The sequence below is a fragment of the Oncorhynchus gorbuscha genome, linkage group LG09 (genome assembly GCF_021184085.1).
Source record: "Oncorhynchus gorbuscha isolate QuinsamMale2020 ecotype Even-year linkage group LG09, OgorEven_v1.0, whole genome shotgun sequence".
NCBI lineage: Eukaryota > Metazoa > Chordata > Actinopteri > Salmoniformes > Salmonidae > Oncorhynchus > Oncorhynchus gorbuscha.
Genome location: NC_060181.1, coordinates 26,938,599 through 26,958,675, shown reverse-complemented (window position 1 = coordinate 26,958,675; position 20,077 = coordinate 26,938,599). Strand labels below are relative to the sequence as shown.

Here is a 20,077-nt window from a genome sequence, read left to right as displayed (position 1 = left end):
CCGAAACATGACTTTAACAAGCAGAGGAGAGGACAATCAACTGATTCAGTGGAGGAATGTAATTTACTGTAAACCAGGGCCTGGTCAAATATAGTCCACTAAACAAGGAATAGGCTGCTGTTAGGGACACTTACTAAATTACGTGGAATTTACATAGAAACAATATGGTAACAATATCTACAAGACCATTACGTAGGAATGACCTGTAAATGTAAAGCACAATCCTGTCATGACTGGCCTGGAAAACCATTCCCAGAAAGGCATCAAATCGGTACCAGTGGTGCTCTCTCATGGAAGCTTTATGTTCCACTAGGAACAAATATGATTAAGTAATCCCTGTCAAAATCTGTTTGTTTAAACTAGAGATATGTTTAGTTTTGTTGCATGGGCTGCGCCTCAATCCAGCCTGGTACCAGTTAAGAAAATCTGTTTTTACATGTATGAATCTGTTATGAAATGCATTTCTATGGGCTAATAGCAGTAAGTCCAAATTCAATGTTTTATCTAATATTTTTTATATATATTTTTCAAAAGCAAAAAGCAAAAAGCAAAATGATCCTTGGCATGATCATTTTCAAACAATCCGCCCCAGTTTAGACTCTTAAAGATTAAGAAACATCTTCACACTATCGCCCAGGCCAGAGAGAGTGTGATTTTAAATGTACAGTAGAATAGCTCCAGTTCCTCAGACTTCACTAAAGCCCCTTCTGTCCTCTGACGTCTGTGTGTGTGTGTGTGGATAGCTCTTTCTGACCTACCTGTGTCCTGGGTCTGAGTTTCTCACAGATTCTGCCGTCTTCAGCTGAGTGTTTCTATATCTATATTTTCTTCTGCGCTGGAAGAGGGGAGACATATATTTTCAGACCTTGCTGGAGAGAATCTTAAGTAATAGTGTTCTAGCTCCATCTAGTGGTACACACTGATATTACAACATATTCTCTTTTTAATACGGGTGCATACTGCATGATGAGAGCCTTGTCATAGAGGCTAATGACACAATTATTATTTTTTTCTTATTTATTATCAGCAACTGGTCAGATACATATAAACAACCTGTAGGAAAAGGACAGAGCTCTGCAACTTTGTTTTAACAAGGTAATCATCAGTATCGCTTTAGCAAAGATCATTAACGTTACATACACATAGGCAGAAACACACATGCACACACACACACACACACACGCACGCAAGCACGCACGCACGCACGCGCACACACACACTTCTAGAGGTTTTTACTTAACACTGCGCAATAAAAAGAAATGAACATATTTATATATAATACATAAATCATGATTAAATTAAAAAAATGATGCAGTCATTTATTTACAAATCATTTAAAAAAAAGTGAACATTCCCTTTGACCAGCTGGCAACAGACTCCTCGAAATTATCAATGATGTGTCTGTCCGTCTGTCTCTACTACCACGATTCAATACCCTCTTTGTTTTCTGGGGGATAGAACGGTTGTAACAGATTCATTTACTTTACATGAGGTTTGTCCATCTACAACATTGAATAAACAGTCTGCACTACCAACTGCCAGTCCGCCATAGCCAATATGATGCACATAACCTGTTTTCGGACAGAGGACTCTGACTCTTCAGATATGTCATTGCAGCATTAGCATGAGAAGCTTGAGCGACGTCTAGGACCTTGATGCACCTGTTCCTTGGAATTCCTTGGAGTATCATTGTGGCTACCTAGGCTACATTCTATCTAGCTTTTGCAATACATAACCCATCATAGAATAGCACCGAGGCAGGGAGAACGAACAAAGCATAAGTTTGTGTGAGTGATTATTGTAGACATTGTAGTCACACTCATCTCTCAACCGATGTAACAGCCACACTGAATATGAACAGCGTTGAGAGATCACGTATGATATGTATATAGCAATACGCCGAAGTAGTTTGGATACAAGTAGGCTGTTCTAGTTAGGATTGACGATGTTACACAGCAGTAGATATTAGACCGAGATATAAAGTGGACCCTCTCTCTTCTGACGTAACAGAAGGTAAAGAAGACGTTGTGAACAAACCCAGTCACACCCTTCTGTCTGTCGTAACAACTAAGACCATATTCATTCAAACCCAGTTACACCCTTCTGTCTGTCGTAACAACTAAGACCATATTCATTCAAACCCAGTTACACCCTTCTGTCTGTCGTAACAACTAAGACCATATTCATTCAAACCCAGTCACACCCTTCTGTCTGTCGTAACAACTAAGACCATATTCATTCAAACCCAGTCACACCCTTCTGTCTGTCGTAACACCTAAGACCATATTCATTCAAACCCAGTCACACCCTTCTGTCTGTCGTAACAACTAAGACCATATTGATTCAAACCCAGTCACACCCTTCTGTCTGTCGTAACAACTAAGACCATATTCATTCAAACCCAGTCACACCCTTCTGTCTGTCGTAACAACTAAGACCATATTCATTCAAACCCAGTCACACCCTTCTGTCTGTCGTAACAACTAAGACCATATTCATTCAAACCCAGTCACACCCTTCTGTCTGTCGTAACAACTAAGACCATATTGATTCAAACCCAGTCACACCCTTCTGTCTGTCGTAACAACTAAGACCATATTGATTCAAACCCAGTCACACCCTTCTGTCTGTCGTAACAACTAAGACCATATTAATTCAAACCCAGTCATACCCTTCTGTCTGTCGTAACAACTAAGACCATATTGATTCAAACCCAGTCACACCCTTCTGTCTGTCGTAACAACTAAGACCATATTCATTCAAACCCAGTCACACCCTTCTGTCTGTCGTAACAACTAAGACCATATTGATTCAAACCCAGTCACACCCTTCTGTCTGTCGTAACAACTAAGACCATATTCATTCAAACCCAGTCACACCCTTCTGTCTGTCGTAACAACTAAGACCATATTCATTCAAACCCAGTCACACCCTTCTGTCTGTCGTAACAACTAAGACCATATTCATTCAAACCCAGTCACACCCTTCTGTCTGTCGTAACAACTAAGACCATATTGATTCAAACCCAGTCACACCCTTCTGTCTGTCGTAACAACTAAGACCATATTCATTCAAACCCAGTCACACCCTTCTGTCTGTCGTAACAACTAAGACCATATTCATTCAAACTCGCAGTAGGAAAAAGGAATCATATTGCTCTTGCACTGTGAAAATGCACCCTTTCAATAGCGTCATCAAATAGAATTGCTGCTGTGTCTCGATGAACATTGAACAGCTCTTTGAATTAGCTTCTTTATGGTGTGAGCAATAAGATTTTTCTGCCATGCGGAATCCGGATTCCCTGCAGTGCACTTTAAGATGTTGAATTAAGATAATAAATGAAATGGAAAAACAATGATTCACCATAATAAGCCTTCAACAGTCAGAGAAACCAACAGGAGACAAACATAAAGGCAGGCAGAGAAATGAGACATGTTGAGACCTGGGTTCAAACGGTATTTGTTTTCTTTCCAATATTTTGAGCATTTAATTGAGCCTGGCCTGGAGTGTCAGATGGGCGGGGTTTGCACTTTTGGGACTATTCCAATGGCTCCATTGCGCCAGGCAAGCTCAATTAAGTGCAGTTGAAAACAGATACTACTACAAAGGTAAAGTGGTGCCCACAAAATAAATAATATTTACATGGCATCGTCCGTCCTATCATCATATCACATACAATAAGCAAAATAAGCAAAGTATTCTTAACAAATGTTGGTGAGTTTTTGTTTTTGAAAAAAAGTCTACTTTTTGACATTTCTAGCACAAGACTGTACATCATCTTGTATTGAGAGAGGCAGCTTCCTAGACATAAGTACATATCATGCTGCACTAATATAGTGCAATATTGCGCCTGAAAACAGAAGAGAAAAGGAGAGGCAGAAAGAGATTTCCTACAAAGGTTGACAGCCTTTCTGCAAGATTAGGACACTTTCTTCTTGTCTTATTTTTTAGGGAAAAGGATCCAGTCCAGAACAAAAATAGAGAGGCAGCAATTTTCTCCAGGAAAAGTTTTAAAAAGCATTGCGTGTTTCTCATTTCATTTTCAACAGAGCACCTGTAGCAAAGGAGGGACTTATGCTTTTGCAGCAAAAATCATTGTGTTTTTTCAGGGCCCTCTCCAACAACCTTTGTTTCAAAAGGTTTTTGACTTGACAGAAAAAGTACTAAATGGCAAATAAGCAAAGGCAGACTTCCTTAAGAAGAAGATAGAGTTTGTGAAGGCTCTTGTGAAACAAATTATACAAAAATTAAATAAATCAAAAATATTGAGGGAGGAAAATTCTAGGCTACTAATGAACAAACATGGTTCGATTTCTGTCTGACTTTCATTTTTTTGTGTTGTTATTGATAAATCAGTGACATAATGTAAGTCTTCCCAGAGTTCCAGATATTTTAAGCCACGCCCACTGGTAGCCTGAGAAGAACCTTCAAAGGTGGGTCTCCATGACAACCAATCTGTCTGTTCCCACGACGACAGTCTCCACGACGTCAGTGTAAAATGATTCGGCCACAGGTAGATTAGGAGGTTCACATGTCAGCGTCTCCGTCATAGGCCAGGGTCAGGGGCTTGAGCCGGTTGTTATACATCTGTCTTCTCTGGGGTTTCTTTGGCTTTTTACTAGGAAATAAAAATGGCAGAAAGCATTGCTATTACATGTTTTATATTTCAATTTTTGAAGAGGACATTTAGACACCCCTAATATGTAGGCCTAGACATCATAATAATGAAGGACGTATGCATATCATGGCTAAGTTACCCCCACCTGATACATAGAGCTCTCTCTGCTACCTTTTCAAACTGGTAGCCTCATGTAAAGAGCTGCATGCATCACTATGCTGAAGGCCATGCGTTCAGTAGACGGTCGGTTCTACCATCATGCAAAAGGCAATATTGAAATTGCCAATGATTCTGTTCTTACACTACCACTGTCCTTGAAGGAAAAACAACACATCTGTTGGTTACAGCAGTAGTAGGGAACATTTCAGAAGCACATTTCAGGGCCCCTTGTCCTAGCATTGAAGTGATGGTGCAGTCGATAACGCAGCACTTCATGGAAAATTTCAACAGCTGCTGTAATTCATTTTTATATTGAGACATGTGAGAGAGGTTGAACTCTACAGGAAGCTGATGAGGGGGACAAGCACAGTACAGAAAGCAGCTTTTTCCCCCAGCCCAGAACAGTTCCCACTCAAACAGTTCCCACTCACCTTAATGGAAACTAGGCTATGGCACACAGAGACAGTGTAGACAGTTAGCTATAGGTACATAATGATGACAACACTATGGCATGTCTGGGCAGGCTCTAATATATCACACATCACAACATTGCATACAAAACACAGGGATGAGAGACAATAACAACACAATGATGAATATATATGAAATGTAAATAAGATATGTTGTGGAATGTGTTCATCATAAATGGATCGGGAGGAATGGATGGTACAAATAAAGGCTTGAATGGTGAGGGGATCATTGAATAATGGTGATGAGTGATTCTTCTATCTGGAATGATGAGGGGATCATTGAATAATGGTGATGAGTGATTATTCTATCTGGAATGGTGAGGGGATCATTGAATAATGGTGATGAGTGATTCTTCTATCTGGAATGGTGAGGGGATCATTGAATAATGGTTATGAGTGATTCTTCTATCTGGAATGGTGAGGGGATCATTGAATAATGGTGATGAGTGATTCTTCTATCTGGAATGGTGAGGGGATCATTGAATAATGGTGATGAGTGATTCTTCTATCTGGAATGGTGAGGGGATCATTGAATAATGGTGATGAGTGATTATTCTATCTGGAATGGTGAGGGGATCATTGAATAATGGTGATGAGTGATTCTTCTATCTGGAATGATGAGGGGATCATTGAATAATGGTGATGAGTGATTATTCTATCTGGAATGGTGAGGCGATCATTGAATAATGGTGATGAGTGATTCTTCTATCTGGAATGGTGAGGGGATCATTGAATAATGGTGATGAGTGATTCTTCTATCTGGCCACAAGAGGACAGTATGCTATTAAAAGTGAAAGCTGGTCGTTTTATAGAGTAACTATGAGATCAATGTTCTGCATTTCTGAAATCAGAAATATACGGCATCCATATTATGAAGTCCTTCAACAAATAACCAAGGGACTTCCTAAAATGGATTCTGTACAGAAGTATGTTTAAGTATGGAGGTGCTCTAAAGACTACTCAACAAACTCCAGGAGCACAGAGGAGTCAGAGGTCTAACAGAGGGACCTGAGGGGATGACTTCCTGCTCACCTCCATCAATAGCTCCATGTGATTGGTCGGACAGGCACATGTGATAGCAGATGTGGGAAGGAGAGAAAGACAGAGGGTAGGGGAGTTTGTGTGAACACTGCAGCGAGGGCCGCCATTACGTCAGGACCTCTAAGTTATGAGTGTTTCTATGCCTTGTGGTTGTTGTTGTGGTTGTTGGTGGTGATTTTGTTGTTTATGATGGTTTTGTTGTTGATGCTGTTGTGCTTCTTGTTGATATTTATGTTGTTGATTATATGGTTGTTGCTGACAGTGTTGATTTTGTTCTGGTGGTGGTGATGATGGTTGTTGTTGATTTTGTTGATGTTGTTGTTGATATTTATGTTTTTGTTGTTGTAATTTTTGTTGATCTTGACAATGATTCTGATGCGGTTGTTGTTGTTGATATGGATGTTGTTGTTCTAGTTCGTGTGCCTCATTCTGGCAGTCAGGACACGTATAAGCCATGGTATGATCGTTCTGTCCTCTCCAGACCACTGTATCAGTGTACCGGTCAGGGTTCCAGTTACAGAGACGGGTAATACTCTGACTGATGGAGGAGGGGGTGAACAGAGGAGGACGGGGGGGGGTGCACGGAGGATGGGGGTGCACGGAGGAGGAAGGGAGGGTGGGGAGGTTGCACGGAGGAGGAGGGGGTGCACAGAGGAGGGGGTGCATGGAGGAGGAGGGGGGTGCACAGAGGAGGGGGGTGCACGGAGGAGGAGGGGGAGCACGGAGGAGGAGGGGGGGTGCACGGAGGAGGAGGGGGTGCACAGAGGAGGGGGTTGCATGGAGGAGGAGGGGGTGAACGGAGGAGGGGGTGCACGGCGGAGGGAGGGGGGTGCACGGAGGAGGAGGGGGTGAATGGAGGAGGGGGTGCACGGAGGAGGGGGGTGCACGGAGGAGGAGGGGGTGCACGGAGGAGGAGGGGGTGAACGGAGGAGGGGGTGAACGGAGGAGGGGGTGCACGGAGTAGGAGGGGGGTGCACGGAGGAGGGGGTGCACGGAGGAAGAGGGGGAGTGCACGGAGGAGGAGGGGGTGCACAGAGGAGGGGGGTTGCATGGAGGAGGAGGGGGTGAACGGAGGAGGGGGGTGCACGGCGGAGTGGGGGGGTGAACGGAGGAGGGGGTGCACGGAGTAGGAGGAGGGGTGCACGGAGGAGGAGGGGTGCATGGAGGAAGAGGGGGTGCACGGAGGAGGAGGGGTGCACGGAGGAAGAGGGGGTGCACGGAGGAGGAGGGGTGCACGGAGGAAGAGGGGGGTGCACGGAGGAGGTGGGGGGATGAACGGGTGAAGTGGGGAGATAGATGGAAAGAGAAAAGCAAAATGGAGAGTACAAGTAATGACATGATTTGAAATGAAAATGAATGGGTAAAAATGAAGCTGATGTGATCGTGATGTAATATACACTGAGTGCACAAAACATTAAGGACACCTTCCTAATATTGGGTTGCACCCCACACTTTCGCACTCAGGACAGCCTCAATTCATCCGACGATGCACTCTACAAGGTGTTAAAAGCCTTCCAGAGGGATGCTGGCCCATGTTGACTCCAATACTTCCCACAGTTGTGTCAAATTGGCTGGATGTCCTTTGGTTGGGGGAGCATTATCGGAACACACGGGAAACTGTTGAGTGTGAAAAACACAGCAGCGCTGCCGTCCTTGACACAAACTGGTGCACTTGGCACCTACTACCATAACCCTTGCAAAGGCACTTAAATATTTTGTCTTACCCATTCACCCTCTGAATGGCACATCTACACAATCCATGTCTAAATGGTCTCAAGGCTTAAAATCATTATTTAACCTGTCTCCTCCCCTTCACCTACACTGATTGAAGTGGATTTAACAAGTGAGGGATAATACTGTAGCTTTCACCTGGATTCACATTGTCAGTATATGACATGGAAAGAGCAGATGTCTTTAAAACCACTTAAGGATCAAACCCTTTTTTATTTTATTTTTATATTCGCCTAAAATGACATACCCACATCTACCTGCCTGTTTCTCAGGACCTGAAGCAAGGGCATATTCTTAATCCCATTTAAAAGGAAGCACTGAAGTTTGTGGAAATGAATGTGGGAGAATGTAACACATTAGATCTGGTAAAAGACAACACAAAGGAATGTAATCATCTTTGAAATGCAAGAGAAACATCACAATGTACTATTCCAGGTTAGGCATAATTTTGGTGTTGGCCACTAGATGGCATGTGCAATGTTTTAGACTGATCAAATGAACAATTGCATTTCTGTTCAAAATGCTGTATCAAGTCTGCCCAAATGTGCCTAATTGGTTTATTGATACATTTTCAAGTTCATAACTGTGCACTCTCCTCAAACAATAACATGGTATTCTTTCACTGTAATAGCTACTGTAAATGGGACAGTGCAGTTAGATTAACACGGATTTAAGCGTTCTGCCCATATCAGATATGTCTATGCCCTTGGAAATGTTCTTGTTACTTACAACCTCATGCTAAACGCATTAGAGCACGTTAGCTCAACCGTCCCGTGAGGTGGGTCACAGATCTCGTAGAGGTTCATGTTTTGTACACTCAGTGTACATACAGGTGATTACATACATACATACATACATACATACATACATACATACATACATACATACATACATACATACATACATACATACATACATACATACATACATACATACATACATACATACATACATACATACATACATACATACATACATACATACATACATACATACATACATACATACATACATACATACATACATACATACATACATACAAACATACATACATACATACATACATACAGGTGACATTCAGATGACTGATATACACAAACTATCAAACAGGTTAACTTACCAGGCTAGGAAGGTCATGGAGACTATAAAGACGAGTAGAACAAAAGCTCCAGCTGCCACACCGTAGACCCATGTCTTCAGTTTACCATCTGTAGAGAAGGACACACCACACACACTTAGCACACTGGCAAGTGACCAACGTCAGTGACAGCTCACATTGGACTCTAATGTGAACGGCTTCTCTGCACCTCCATTCCTGTGCAGTAGAGCAGCACACCACATGTTTTCCTGATCATCTGTTGTGTGTAAATTATTATAAATGGATTGTGCCTCCATTTCTCTGTGACTATAAAGATCCACCGCATCATCATCCGTGAGTAGAATTGATGGATATTCTGAGGATGACAAATTCTCGGCCTAATCCTAAATATGTGGGCAAACGGCCGGTGTGAGACTTCTGTTCATATACCTCTTGACGTCGTTAAGGGATTTGTGCAAAAACAATGTGGCTACCGGGAATGACACCATGCATAATGGTTACCTTTTTGTAGCTCTACTGCAAATGCTGCTATAATTCCGGAATATATTCACATTTACTTTCTACAAAATATAGGCCGATATTCTAACAAGATTCGCCAATATCACATAATAACAACTAAGAAATGTATTGGATGGTTCCCTACTGTCCCGTAAATTGCTAGAATAAATCTGTCTGGTTAGTGCACCTGGTCCGAAGGGCTGTAGGAACCAGGTGCGTCCAGCTCGGCCAGGCAGGCTGTTGGAGGGCTGTGTGGGGCTGACCGCCCTGATGGTCTTCACGTCAGCCCTGTTGTCCCCTGCCGTGGGGATCTCTAACACAGGGATCACCGTACACTGGTCCAGCAGGCCGTCTGATGTCATCACCTCCGTGTAGCCCTCATCACAACCACACACACCCGCCTAGGAGAAGAGGGGAGGAGCACGCATGTATAAGGGAAATGCACTCACACATCAAGGGGTTGCTCTTGCTGGCATGTCAGAGACGGTCAATATGAAATCATTTTAGTCAGTTTCATCTCTTTTAGCAGAGCAAATAAAGCTGTCGGAGGCTACTGACCTGGTTAAGCATCAAGTTGGATTTTAATAAGTAAGGTTATTTCTTATCAAATATTCTCAGGTGTAACTGAATTAATCATCCCTCAGCTTGAGCTCAGCCTCATATCTTGGCAGTATTAAAATGAACCATCGCACGTTTCAAACCCCTTTGTGATGCTACTGCTGCTTTGAAAGGGGGGGGGGGGGGGGGATCAGACAGAAATTCATGCTTTGAGATTTAAAGGGTGGGGTCTGTTTGGGTTGGGGTATACAGCCAGCCCAAAGTTAACCCATGTTCCTTCTCTCTTTCTCTTATTCTTCTCTGTCTCCTTCTTTCTATCATCGCTCTCTCTGTTCATTCATCTGCCCAACCCAGAGGTTTCTGGTGCTCTGTTTCTCTCACCCCTCTCTCTCTGTTCATTCATCTGCCCAACCCAGAGGTTTCTGGTGCCCAACCCAGAGGTTTCTGGTGCTCTGTTTCTCTCACCCATTCATCTCAGAGGTTTCTGTTCATTCATCTGCCTGTTCATTCATCTGCCCCAGAGGTTTCTGGTGCTCTGTTTCTCTCACCCCTCTCTCTCTGTTCATTCATCTGCCCAACCCAGAGGTTTCTGGTGCTCTGTTTCTCTCACCCCTCTCTCTCTGTTCATTCATCTGCCCAACCCAGAGGTTTCTGGTGCTCTGTTTCTCTCACCCCCTCTCCTGTTCATTCATCTCCAGAGGTTTCTGTTCATTCATCTGCCTGTTCATTCATCTGCCCCAGAGGTTTCTGGTGCTCTGTTTCTCTCATCCCTCTCTCTCTGTTCATTCATCTGCCCAACCCAGAGGTTTCTGGTGCTCTGTTTCTCTCACCCCCTCTCTCTGTTCATTCATCTGCCCAACCCAGAGGTTTCTGGTGCTCTGTTTCTCTCACCCCTCTCTCTCTGTTCATTCATCTGCCCAACCCAGAGGTTTCTGGTGCTCTGTTTCTCTCACCCCTCTCTCTCTGTTCATTCATCTGCCCAACCCAGAGGTTTCTGGTGCTCTGTTTCTCTCACCCCTCTCTCTCTGTTCATTCATCTGCCCAACCCAGAGGTTTCTGGTGCTCTGTTTCTCTCATCCTTCTCTCTCTCTGTTCATTCATCTGCCCAACCCAGAGGTTTCTGGTGCTCTGTTTCTCTCTCCCGCTCTCTCTGTTCATTCATCTGCCTGCTTGGCGGGGGGCTCCCCTATTCCCCAGCAATCTCCGGAGGATAATCACACCGAGAAGAAATACCCACAATGCAATCAGTGGCTGTACGGCTGAACACACACACACACACACACATGGTCGACGGATGAAAGAACAGGGCAGGAAACAGGAGGGTTGATTAGCATAACCAAAGTGGCAGACAAAGAGGGGCAGGATGAGGATGCAGCCTTATCACTGGTTTGTTATGCAGCCTGGTTCTACAGCATGGGGCTAAACAGCACACTGCCGAGTCTGTGGCTGACACACACAGCTTACACACACACCAAGACCTGCATGTGCATGCACACACACACAAACACACTGACACACACAGCTTACACACACCAAGACCTGCATGTGCATGCACACACACACAAACACACTGACACACACAAACAGACACACACCGACACACACGTACATGCACACACACATCTTCTCGTATACACACGCATGCATGCATATATAGACACGCAAAAACAGGGAATCTGACAGAAAAAATGAAATGGAACAGGATGTACAGCATACACAATCACAGAAACACTGTTTCTCTCCCCCAGCCCTGGGAAATCACTTAAAACACAAACATATACTGAACAAAAATACAAATGCAACATGCAACAATTTCAAAGATTTTACTGAGTTACAGGTCAGGAAATCAGGCAATTGAAATAATTTGTCCCTATGGTTTTGAAATTACAGGACTGGGAATACAGATATGCATCTGTTGGTCACAGATATCTTTAAGAAAAGGTAGGGGTGTGGATCAGAAAACCAGTCAGTATCTGGTGTGACCACCATTTGCCTCATGCAGCGACACATCTCCTTCACATAGAGTTGATCAGGCTGTTGATGGTGGCCTGTGAAATGTTGTCCCACTCCTCTTCAATGGCTAGTTTGAACTGAAACACGTTGTCGTACAAGTCGATCCAGAGCATCCCAAACATAATAAATGGTTGACATGGCTAGTGAGTATGCAGGCCATGGATGAACTGGGACATTTTCAGCTTCTAGGAACTGTGTACAGATCCTTGAGACATGGGGCCGTGCATTATCATGCTGAAACATGAGGTGATGGCGGCAGATGAATGGCACAACACCCCCTGCCTCAGGATCTCATCACTGTATCTCTGTGCATTCAAATTATACCATCCATAAAATGCAATTGTGTTCATTGTCTGTAGCTTATGCCTGCCCATACCATAACCGCACCGCCACGATTAAGACACCGAACTGCAGTCAGGTCAAGACCCTAGAGAGGACAACAAGCACGCATATGAGCTTCCCTGAGACGGTTTCTGACAGTTTGTGCAGAAATTCTTCGGTTATGCAAACCCACAGTTTCATCAACTGTCCCGGTGGCTAGTCTCAGACCATCCAGCAGGTGAAGAAACCCGGATGTGGAGGTCCTGGGCCGGCTTGGATACATGTGGTCTGTGGTTGTGAGGCCGTTTGGATGTACTGCCAAATTCTCCAAATTCCAGCTATCTGGCAAAAGCTCTGGTGGACATTCCTGCAGTCAGCATGCCAATTGCACACTCCCTCAAAAACCTTTGACATCCGTTGTGTTGTGTGACCAAACTTCACATTTTAGAGTGGCCTTTTATTGTCCCCAACACAAATTGCACCTGTGTAATGATCATGTTTGATCCGCTTCTTGATATACCACATCTGTCAGGTGGATGGATTATCCTGGCAAAGAAGAAATGCTCACTAACAAGAATGTAATCAAATTTGTGCACAACATTTGAGAGAGATAAACTTTTGTGTGTATGGACATTCTCTGGAATCTTCTTTTTCAACATTGGACCGACACTACACAAACAGACACATTTGGGCCATATTCAGCTAGACATGTTGTTGTAGCTATCTCACAGCCCCCTCAGCTAGCACTGACTAGAGAACTGAGTCCTGGTTTTAATGTGTTCTGACATGGGTCAGAACACACACACACACACACACACACACACACACACACACACACACACACACACACACACACACACACACACACACACACACACACACACACACACACACACACACACACACACACACACACACACACACACACACACACACCCACTCCTAGTGTACCCATTTAACTGGTCCCCTGGTGTTTCCAGGAAATTGACTCTGTTTGTAGTGAACACAAATGCTGGAAGCTCTCAGCCTGAGGAGGGACAGACTACACTTCAAATACCAGGCTGTATATTCCGGGATATTTCTTGCTCACATAAGACTAAGAATTAAATAAATGTAATAAAAAAATCATTGAAGTTACATGTTCTATGTTATTTGTACTGGTTCTGGGATTGCCTGTGAGAATAGTCTTGTTGATCATGCGTTGTCATTTTACATACATTTACGTAGTAGGCTCCTGCAACGGCAGATGCAACGATCCCTGTAGCGATACAGTAAGTACAGGGGCATTCATCTGCACGTGTACTAGGAACACCATAAAAACGGCATGAGGACACCATCAGAGACTAACAGCTGTTTTCTTCTTCTCAATTCTTTTTTTACCTCCTCAGTTTTCTCAACTAACCCAGATGAACTGGTGTCATCCCCACAGGGTCTGTCTGACTCTCTCTCTCGCTCTTTCTCTTTCTCTCCCCATCTCTCTCGCTTTCTGTTTCCAGACTCACCTCTGTGCAGAAGGAGCGCGGTTTGTTGCAGGCTGGATCACATGATCGGTCTGCCAAGGGCTGGGCTGTCATAGGGCAGCCACCTGTAGGGTAGAGGTCAGAGGGCAAGTGTCAATGTGGAGGGGTTTGGGGCAGCGAGGGGATGGAAGAGAGGGTGCATTCTGTGCATTTACTTGCGCTAATGTAAGCAGACAAGCACATACACACACCAGTGGAGGAAGGGTCATAATAATGTCTGGAATGGAGTGAATGGCATCAAACACAGGAAACTATGCATTTGATGTTTTTGATACCATTCCACTGATTCCGCTCCAGCCGTTTCCACGAGCCCGTCCTTCCCAATTAAGGTGCCACCAACCTCCTGTGACACACACAGCAGCGGACACGTGGCCCCGGTTGTTAGCTTTCACTGCTGTCTTTGTTGCTGCACTTCAGACTGTTGTGCTGCAGACAACTTGAATCAGAGACACTACACACCTCTTCTCTGTTTTGCAGTCTCTCTCCCGCTCTCTCTCTTTCTCGCTCCCTTAGATTCTACATGCCTCTCCTCCCTCCCTCTCTTTATTTCTCTGATTACCCCAGTATATTTTGATATTGCAATAATTCAGTAATTAGAGCACTCTGATAGCTAGCTGCTCAGAATTCCTCCCCAAACCCCCTGACGAAAACACACTCCTATTAATTCATGGTTCAGCAGATACACACCTCACATTATGCACCATCCCAGAGAGCAAGCGTACAGATAGACACACTTAGATAAACAGGAAGCAGACGGAGCTCTCTGGGTCTCAGATGAGTTGTGTGTACTGTAGTGAGTTAATGCTTTCACTGCACCATTCATTCTGATACAGTACCTGGGCTTTAATGCTTCAGAAACCAAGGACAACAAATCTGTGTCCTAAATGCCACCTCATTTCACACATATTGCACAACTTTTGTTGAGAGCTCTATGGATCTTGGGGAAAATAAGTGCACAACAGTATATATGGAATAGGGTGCCATTTAGGACGCAGTCTGGGACTCATCCCTTTAAGTGATTACAGGGGCTCGCAGCTTTCACACTCAGCTTTAATTTGAACTAACCTGGGGAAAATCAATATATACAATAGAAGGGTACAGAAGAGAAGAGGAGGGACACTGTAGTGGCACAAGACGAACTACACCTAGAGGAGGGATATGGTATTGTAGTGGAGGGAACTAGACCAATTAGACCTAGAGGAGGGATATGGTAGTGTAGTGGAGGGAACTAGACCTAGAGGAGGGATATGGTAGTGTAGTGGAGGGAACTAGACCAACTAGACCTAGAGGAGGGATATGGTAGTGTAGTGGAGGGAACTAGACCAAATAGACCTAGAGGAGGGATATGGTAGTGTAGTGGAGGGAACTAGACCAACTAGACCTAGAGGAAGGATATGGTAGTGTAGTGGAGGGAACTAGACCAATTAGACCTAGAGGAGGGATATGGTAGTGTAGTGGAGGGAACTAGACCAACTAGACCTAGAGGAGGGATATGGTAGTGTAGTGGAGGGAACTAGACCAACTAGACCTAGAGGAGGGAAATGGTAGTGTAGTGGAGGGAACTAGACCAACCAGACCTAGAGGAGGGATATGTTAGTGTGGTGGAGGGAACTAGACCAACTAGACCTAGAGGAGGGATATGGTAGTGTAGTGGAGGGGAGTGAACTAGACCAACTAGACCTAGAGGAGGGATATGGTAGTGTAGTGGAGGGAACTAGACCAACTAGACCAAGGTTATACAGAGGAGGGATATGGTAGTGTAGTGGAGGGAACAAGACCAACTAGACCTAGAGGAAGGATATGGTAGTGTAGTGGAGGGAACTAGACAACTAGACCTAGAGGAGGGATATGGTAATGTAGTGAAGGGGAGGGAACTATACCAACTACACCTAGAGGAGGGATATGGTAATGTAGTGAAGGGGAGGGAACTAGACCAACTACACCTAGAGGAGGGATATGGTAGTGTAGTGGAGGGAACTAGACCAACTAGACCAAGGTTATACAGCGGAGGGATATGGTAGTGTAGTGGAGGGAACTAGACCAACTAGACCTAGAGGAAGGATATGGTAGTGTAGTGGAGGGAACTAGACCAACTAGACCTAGAGGAAGGATATGGTAGTGTAGTGGAGGGAACTAGACCATCTAGACCTAGAGGAGGGATATGGTAGTGTAGTGGAGGGAACTAGACCAACTAGACCTAGAGGAAGGATATGGTAGTGGAGTGGAGGGAACTAGACCAACTAGACCTAGAGGAGGGATATGGTAGTGTAGTGGAGGGAACTAGACCAACTAGACCTAGAGGAAGGATATGGTAGTGTAGTGGAGGGAACTAGACCAACTAGACCTAGAGGAAGGATATGGTAGTGTAGTGGAGGGAACTAGACCAACTAGACCTAGAGGAGGGATATGGTAGTGTAGTGGAGGGAACTAGACCAACCAGACCTAGAGGAGGGATATGTTAGTGTGGTGGAGGGAACTAGACCAACTAGACCTAGAGGAGGGATATGGTAGTGTAGTGGAGGGGAGTGAACTAGACCAACTAGACCTAGAGGAGGGATATGGTAGTGTAGTGGAGGGAACTAGACCAACTAGACCAAGGTTATACAGAGGAGGGATATGGTAGTGTAGTGGAGGGAACAAGACCAACTAGACCTAGAGGAAGGATATGGTAGTGTAGTGGAGGGAACTAGACAACTAGACCTAGAGGAGGGATATGGTAATGTAGTGAAGGGGAGGGAACTATACCAACTACACCTAGAGGAGGGATATGGTAATGTAGTGAAGGGGAGGGAACTAGACCAACTACACCTAGAGGAGGGATATGGTAGTGTAGTGGAGGGAACTAGACCAACTAGACCAAGGTTATACAGCGGAGGGATATGGTAGTGTAGTGGAGGGAACTAGACCAACTAGACCTAGAGGAAGGATATGGTAGTGTAGTGGAGGGAACTAGACCAACTAGACCTAGAGGAAGGATATGGTAGTGTAGTGGAGGGAACTAGACCATCTAGACCTAGAGGAGGGATATGGTAGTGTAGTGGAGGGAACTAGACCAACTAGACCTAGAGGAAGGATATGGTAGTGGAGTGGAGGGAACTAGACCAACTAGACCTAGAGGAGGGATATGGTAGTGTAGTGGAGGGAACTAGACCAACTAGACCTAGAGGAAGGATATGGTAGTGTAGTGGAGGGAACTAGACCAACTAGACCTAGAGGAAGGATATGGTAGTGTAGTGGAGGGAACTAGACCAACTAGACCTAGAGGAGGGATATGGTAGTGTAGTGGAGGGAACTAGACCAACTAGACCTAGAGGAAGGATATGGTAGTGTAGTGGAGGGAACTAGACCAACTAGACCTAGAGGAGTGATATGGTAGTGTAGTGGAGGGAACTAGACCAACTAGACCTAGAGGAAGGATATGGTAGTGTAGAGGAGGGAACTAGACAACTAGACCTAGAGGAGGGATATGGTAGTGTAGTGGAGGGAACTCGACCAACTAGACCTAGAGGAGGGATATGGTATTGTAGTGAAGGGGAGGGAACTAGACCAACTACACCTAGAGGAGGGATATGGTAGTGTAGTGTAGTGGAGGGAACTAGACCAACTAAACCTAGAGGAGGGATATGGTAATGTAGTGAAGGGGAGGGAACTAGACCAACTACACCTAGAGGAGGGATATGGTAGTGTAGTGGAGGGAACTAGACCAACTAGACCTAGAGGAGGGATATGGTAGTGTAGAGGAGGGAACTAGACCAACTAAACCTAGAGGAGGGATATGGTAGTGTAGTGGAGGGGAGGGGAGGGAACTAGACCAACTACACCTAGAGGAGGGATATGGTAGTGTAGTGGAGGGAACTAGACCAACTAAACCTAGAGGAGGGATATGGTAATGTAGTGAAGGGGAGGGAACTAGACCAACTACACCTAGAGGAGGGATATGGTAGTGTAGTGGAGGGAACTAGACCAACTAAACCTAGAGGAGGGATATGGTAATGTAGTGAAGGGGAGGGAACTAGACCAACTACACCTAGAGGAGGGATATGGTAGTGTAGTGGAGGGAACTAGACCAACTAAACCTAGAGGAGGGATATGGTATTGTAGTGGAGGGAACTAGACCAATTAGACCTAGAGGAGGGATATGGTAGTGTAGTGGAGGGAACTAGACCAACCAGACCTAGAGGAGGGATATGTTAGTATGGTGGAGGGAACTAGACCAACTAGACCTAGAGGAGGGATATGGTAATGTAGTGGAGGGGAGTGAACTAGACCAACTAGACCTAGAGGAGGGATATGGTAGTGTAGTGGAGGGAACTAGACCAACTAGACCTAGAGGAGGGATATGGTAGTGTAGTGGAGGGGAGTGAACTAGACCAACTAGACCTAGAGGAGGGATATGGTAGTGTTGGGGAGGGAACTAGACAAACTAGACCTAGAGGAGGGATATGGTAGTGTTGGGGAGGGAACTAGACAAACTAGACCTAGAGGAGGGATATGGTAGTGTAGCGGAGGGAACTAGACCAACTAGACCTAGAGGAGGGATATGGTAGTGTTGGGGAGGGAACTAGACAAACTAGACCTAGAGGAGGGATATGGTAGTGTAGTGGAGGGAACTAGACCAACTAGACCAAGGTTATACAGCGGAGGGATATGGTAGTGTAGTGGAGGGAACTAGACCAACTAGACCTAGAGGAAGGATATGGTAGTGTAATGGAGGGCACAAGACGAACTACACCTAGAGGAGGGATATGGTATTGTAGTGGAGGGAACTAGACCAATTAGACCTAGAGGAGGGATATGGTAGTGTAGTGGAGGGAACTAGACCTAGAGGAGGGATATGGTAGTGTAGTGGAGGGAACTAGACCAACTAGACCTAGAGGAGGGATATGGTAGTGTAGTGGAGGGAACTAGACCAAATAGACCTAGAGGAGGGATATGGTAGTGTAGTGGAGGGAACTAGACCAACTAGACCTAGAGGAAGGATATGGTAGTGTAGTGGAGGGAACTAGACCAATTAGACCTAGAGGAGGGATATGGTAGTGTAGTGGAGGGAACTAGACCAACTAGACCTAGAGGAGGGATATGGTAGTGTAGTGGAGGGAACTAGACCAACTAGACCTAGAGGAGGGAAATGGTAGTGTAGTGGAGGGAACTAGACCAACCAGACCTAGAGGAGGGATATGTTAGTGTGGTGGAGGGAACTAGACCAACTAGACCTAGAGGAGGGATATGGTAGTGTAGTGGAGGGGAGTGAACTAGACCAACTAGATCTAGAGGAGGGATATGGTAGTGTAGTGGAGGGAACTAGACCAACTAGACCAAGGTTATACAGAGGAGGGATATGGTAGTGTAGTGGAGGGAACAAGACCAACTAGACCTAGAGGAAGGATATGGTAGTGTAGTGGAGGGAACTAGACAACTAGACCTAGAGGAGGGATATGGTAATGTAGTGAAGGGGAGGGAACTATACCAACTACACCTAGAGGAGGGATATGGTAATGTAGTGAAGGGGAGGGAACTAGACCAACTACACCTAGAGGAGGGATATGGTAGTGTAGTGGAGGGAACTAGACCAACTAGACCAAGGTTATACAGCGGAGGGATATGGTAGTGTAGTGGAGGGAACTAGACCAACTAGACCTAGAGGAAGGATATGGTAGTGTAGTGGAGGGAACTAGACCAACTAGACCTAGAGGAAGGATATGGTAGTGTAGTGGAGGGAACTAGACCATCTAGACCTAGAGGAGGGATATGGTAGTGTAGTGGAGGGAACTAGACCAACTAGACCTAGAGGAAGGATATGGTAGTGGAGTGGAGGGAACTAGACCAACTAGACCTAGAGGAAGGATATGGTAGTGTAGTGGAGGGAACTAGACCAACTAGACCTAGAGGAGGGATATGGTAGTGTAGTGGAGGGAACTAGACCAACTAGACCTAGAGGAAGGATATGGTAGTGTAGTGGAGGGAACTAGACCAACTAGACCTAGAGGAAGGATATGGTAGTGTAGTGGAGGGAACTAGACCAACTAGACCTAGAGGAGTGATATGGTAG

The 20,077-nt window shown here is 45.0% G+C and overlaps 1 protein-coding gene across 1 annotated transcript in view; it reads right to left on the bottom strand.

The window, feature by feature from the left end:
* Positions 1-1,011: 1,011 nt before the first annotated feature.
* LOC124043338 (thrombospondin type-1 domain-containing protein 7A-like) overlaps positions 1,012-20,077 on the bottom strand; it is a 232,093-nt gene continuing 213,027 nt past the window's right edge. Inside the window, exons 25-28 of the mRNA XM_046361855.1 lie at positions 14,011-14,093; positions 9,804-10,017; positions 9,140-9,227; positions 1,012-4,618 (exon numbers count right to left, since the gene is read on the bottom strand). Coding sequence (XP_046217811.1) covers positions 4,528-4,618; positions 9,140-9,227; positions 9,804-10,017; positions 14,011-14,093 — 476 coding nt within the window. The 3' untranslated portion in view covers positions 1,012-4,527. The remainder of the gene's footprint in view (positions 4,619-9,139; positions 9,228-9,803; positions 10,018-14,010; positions 14,094-20,077) is intronic.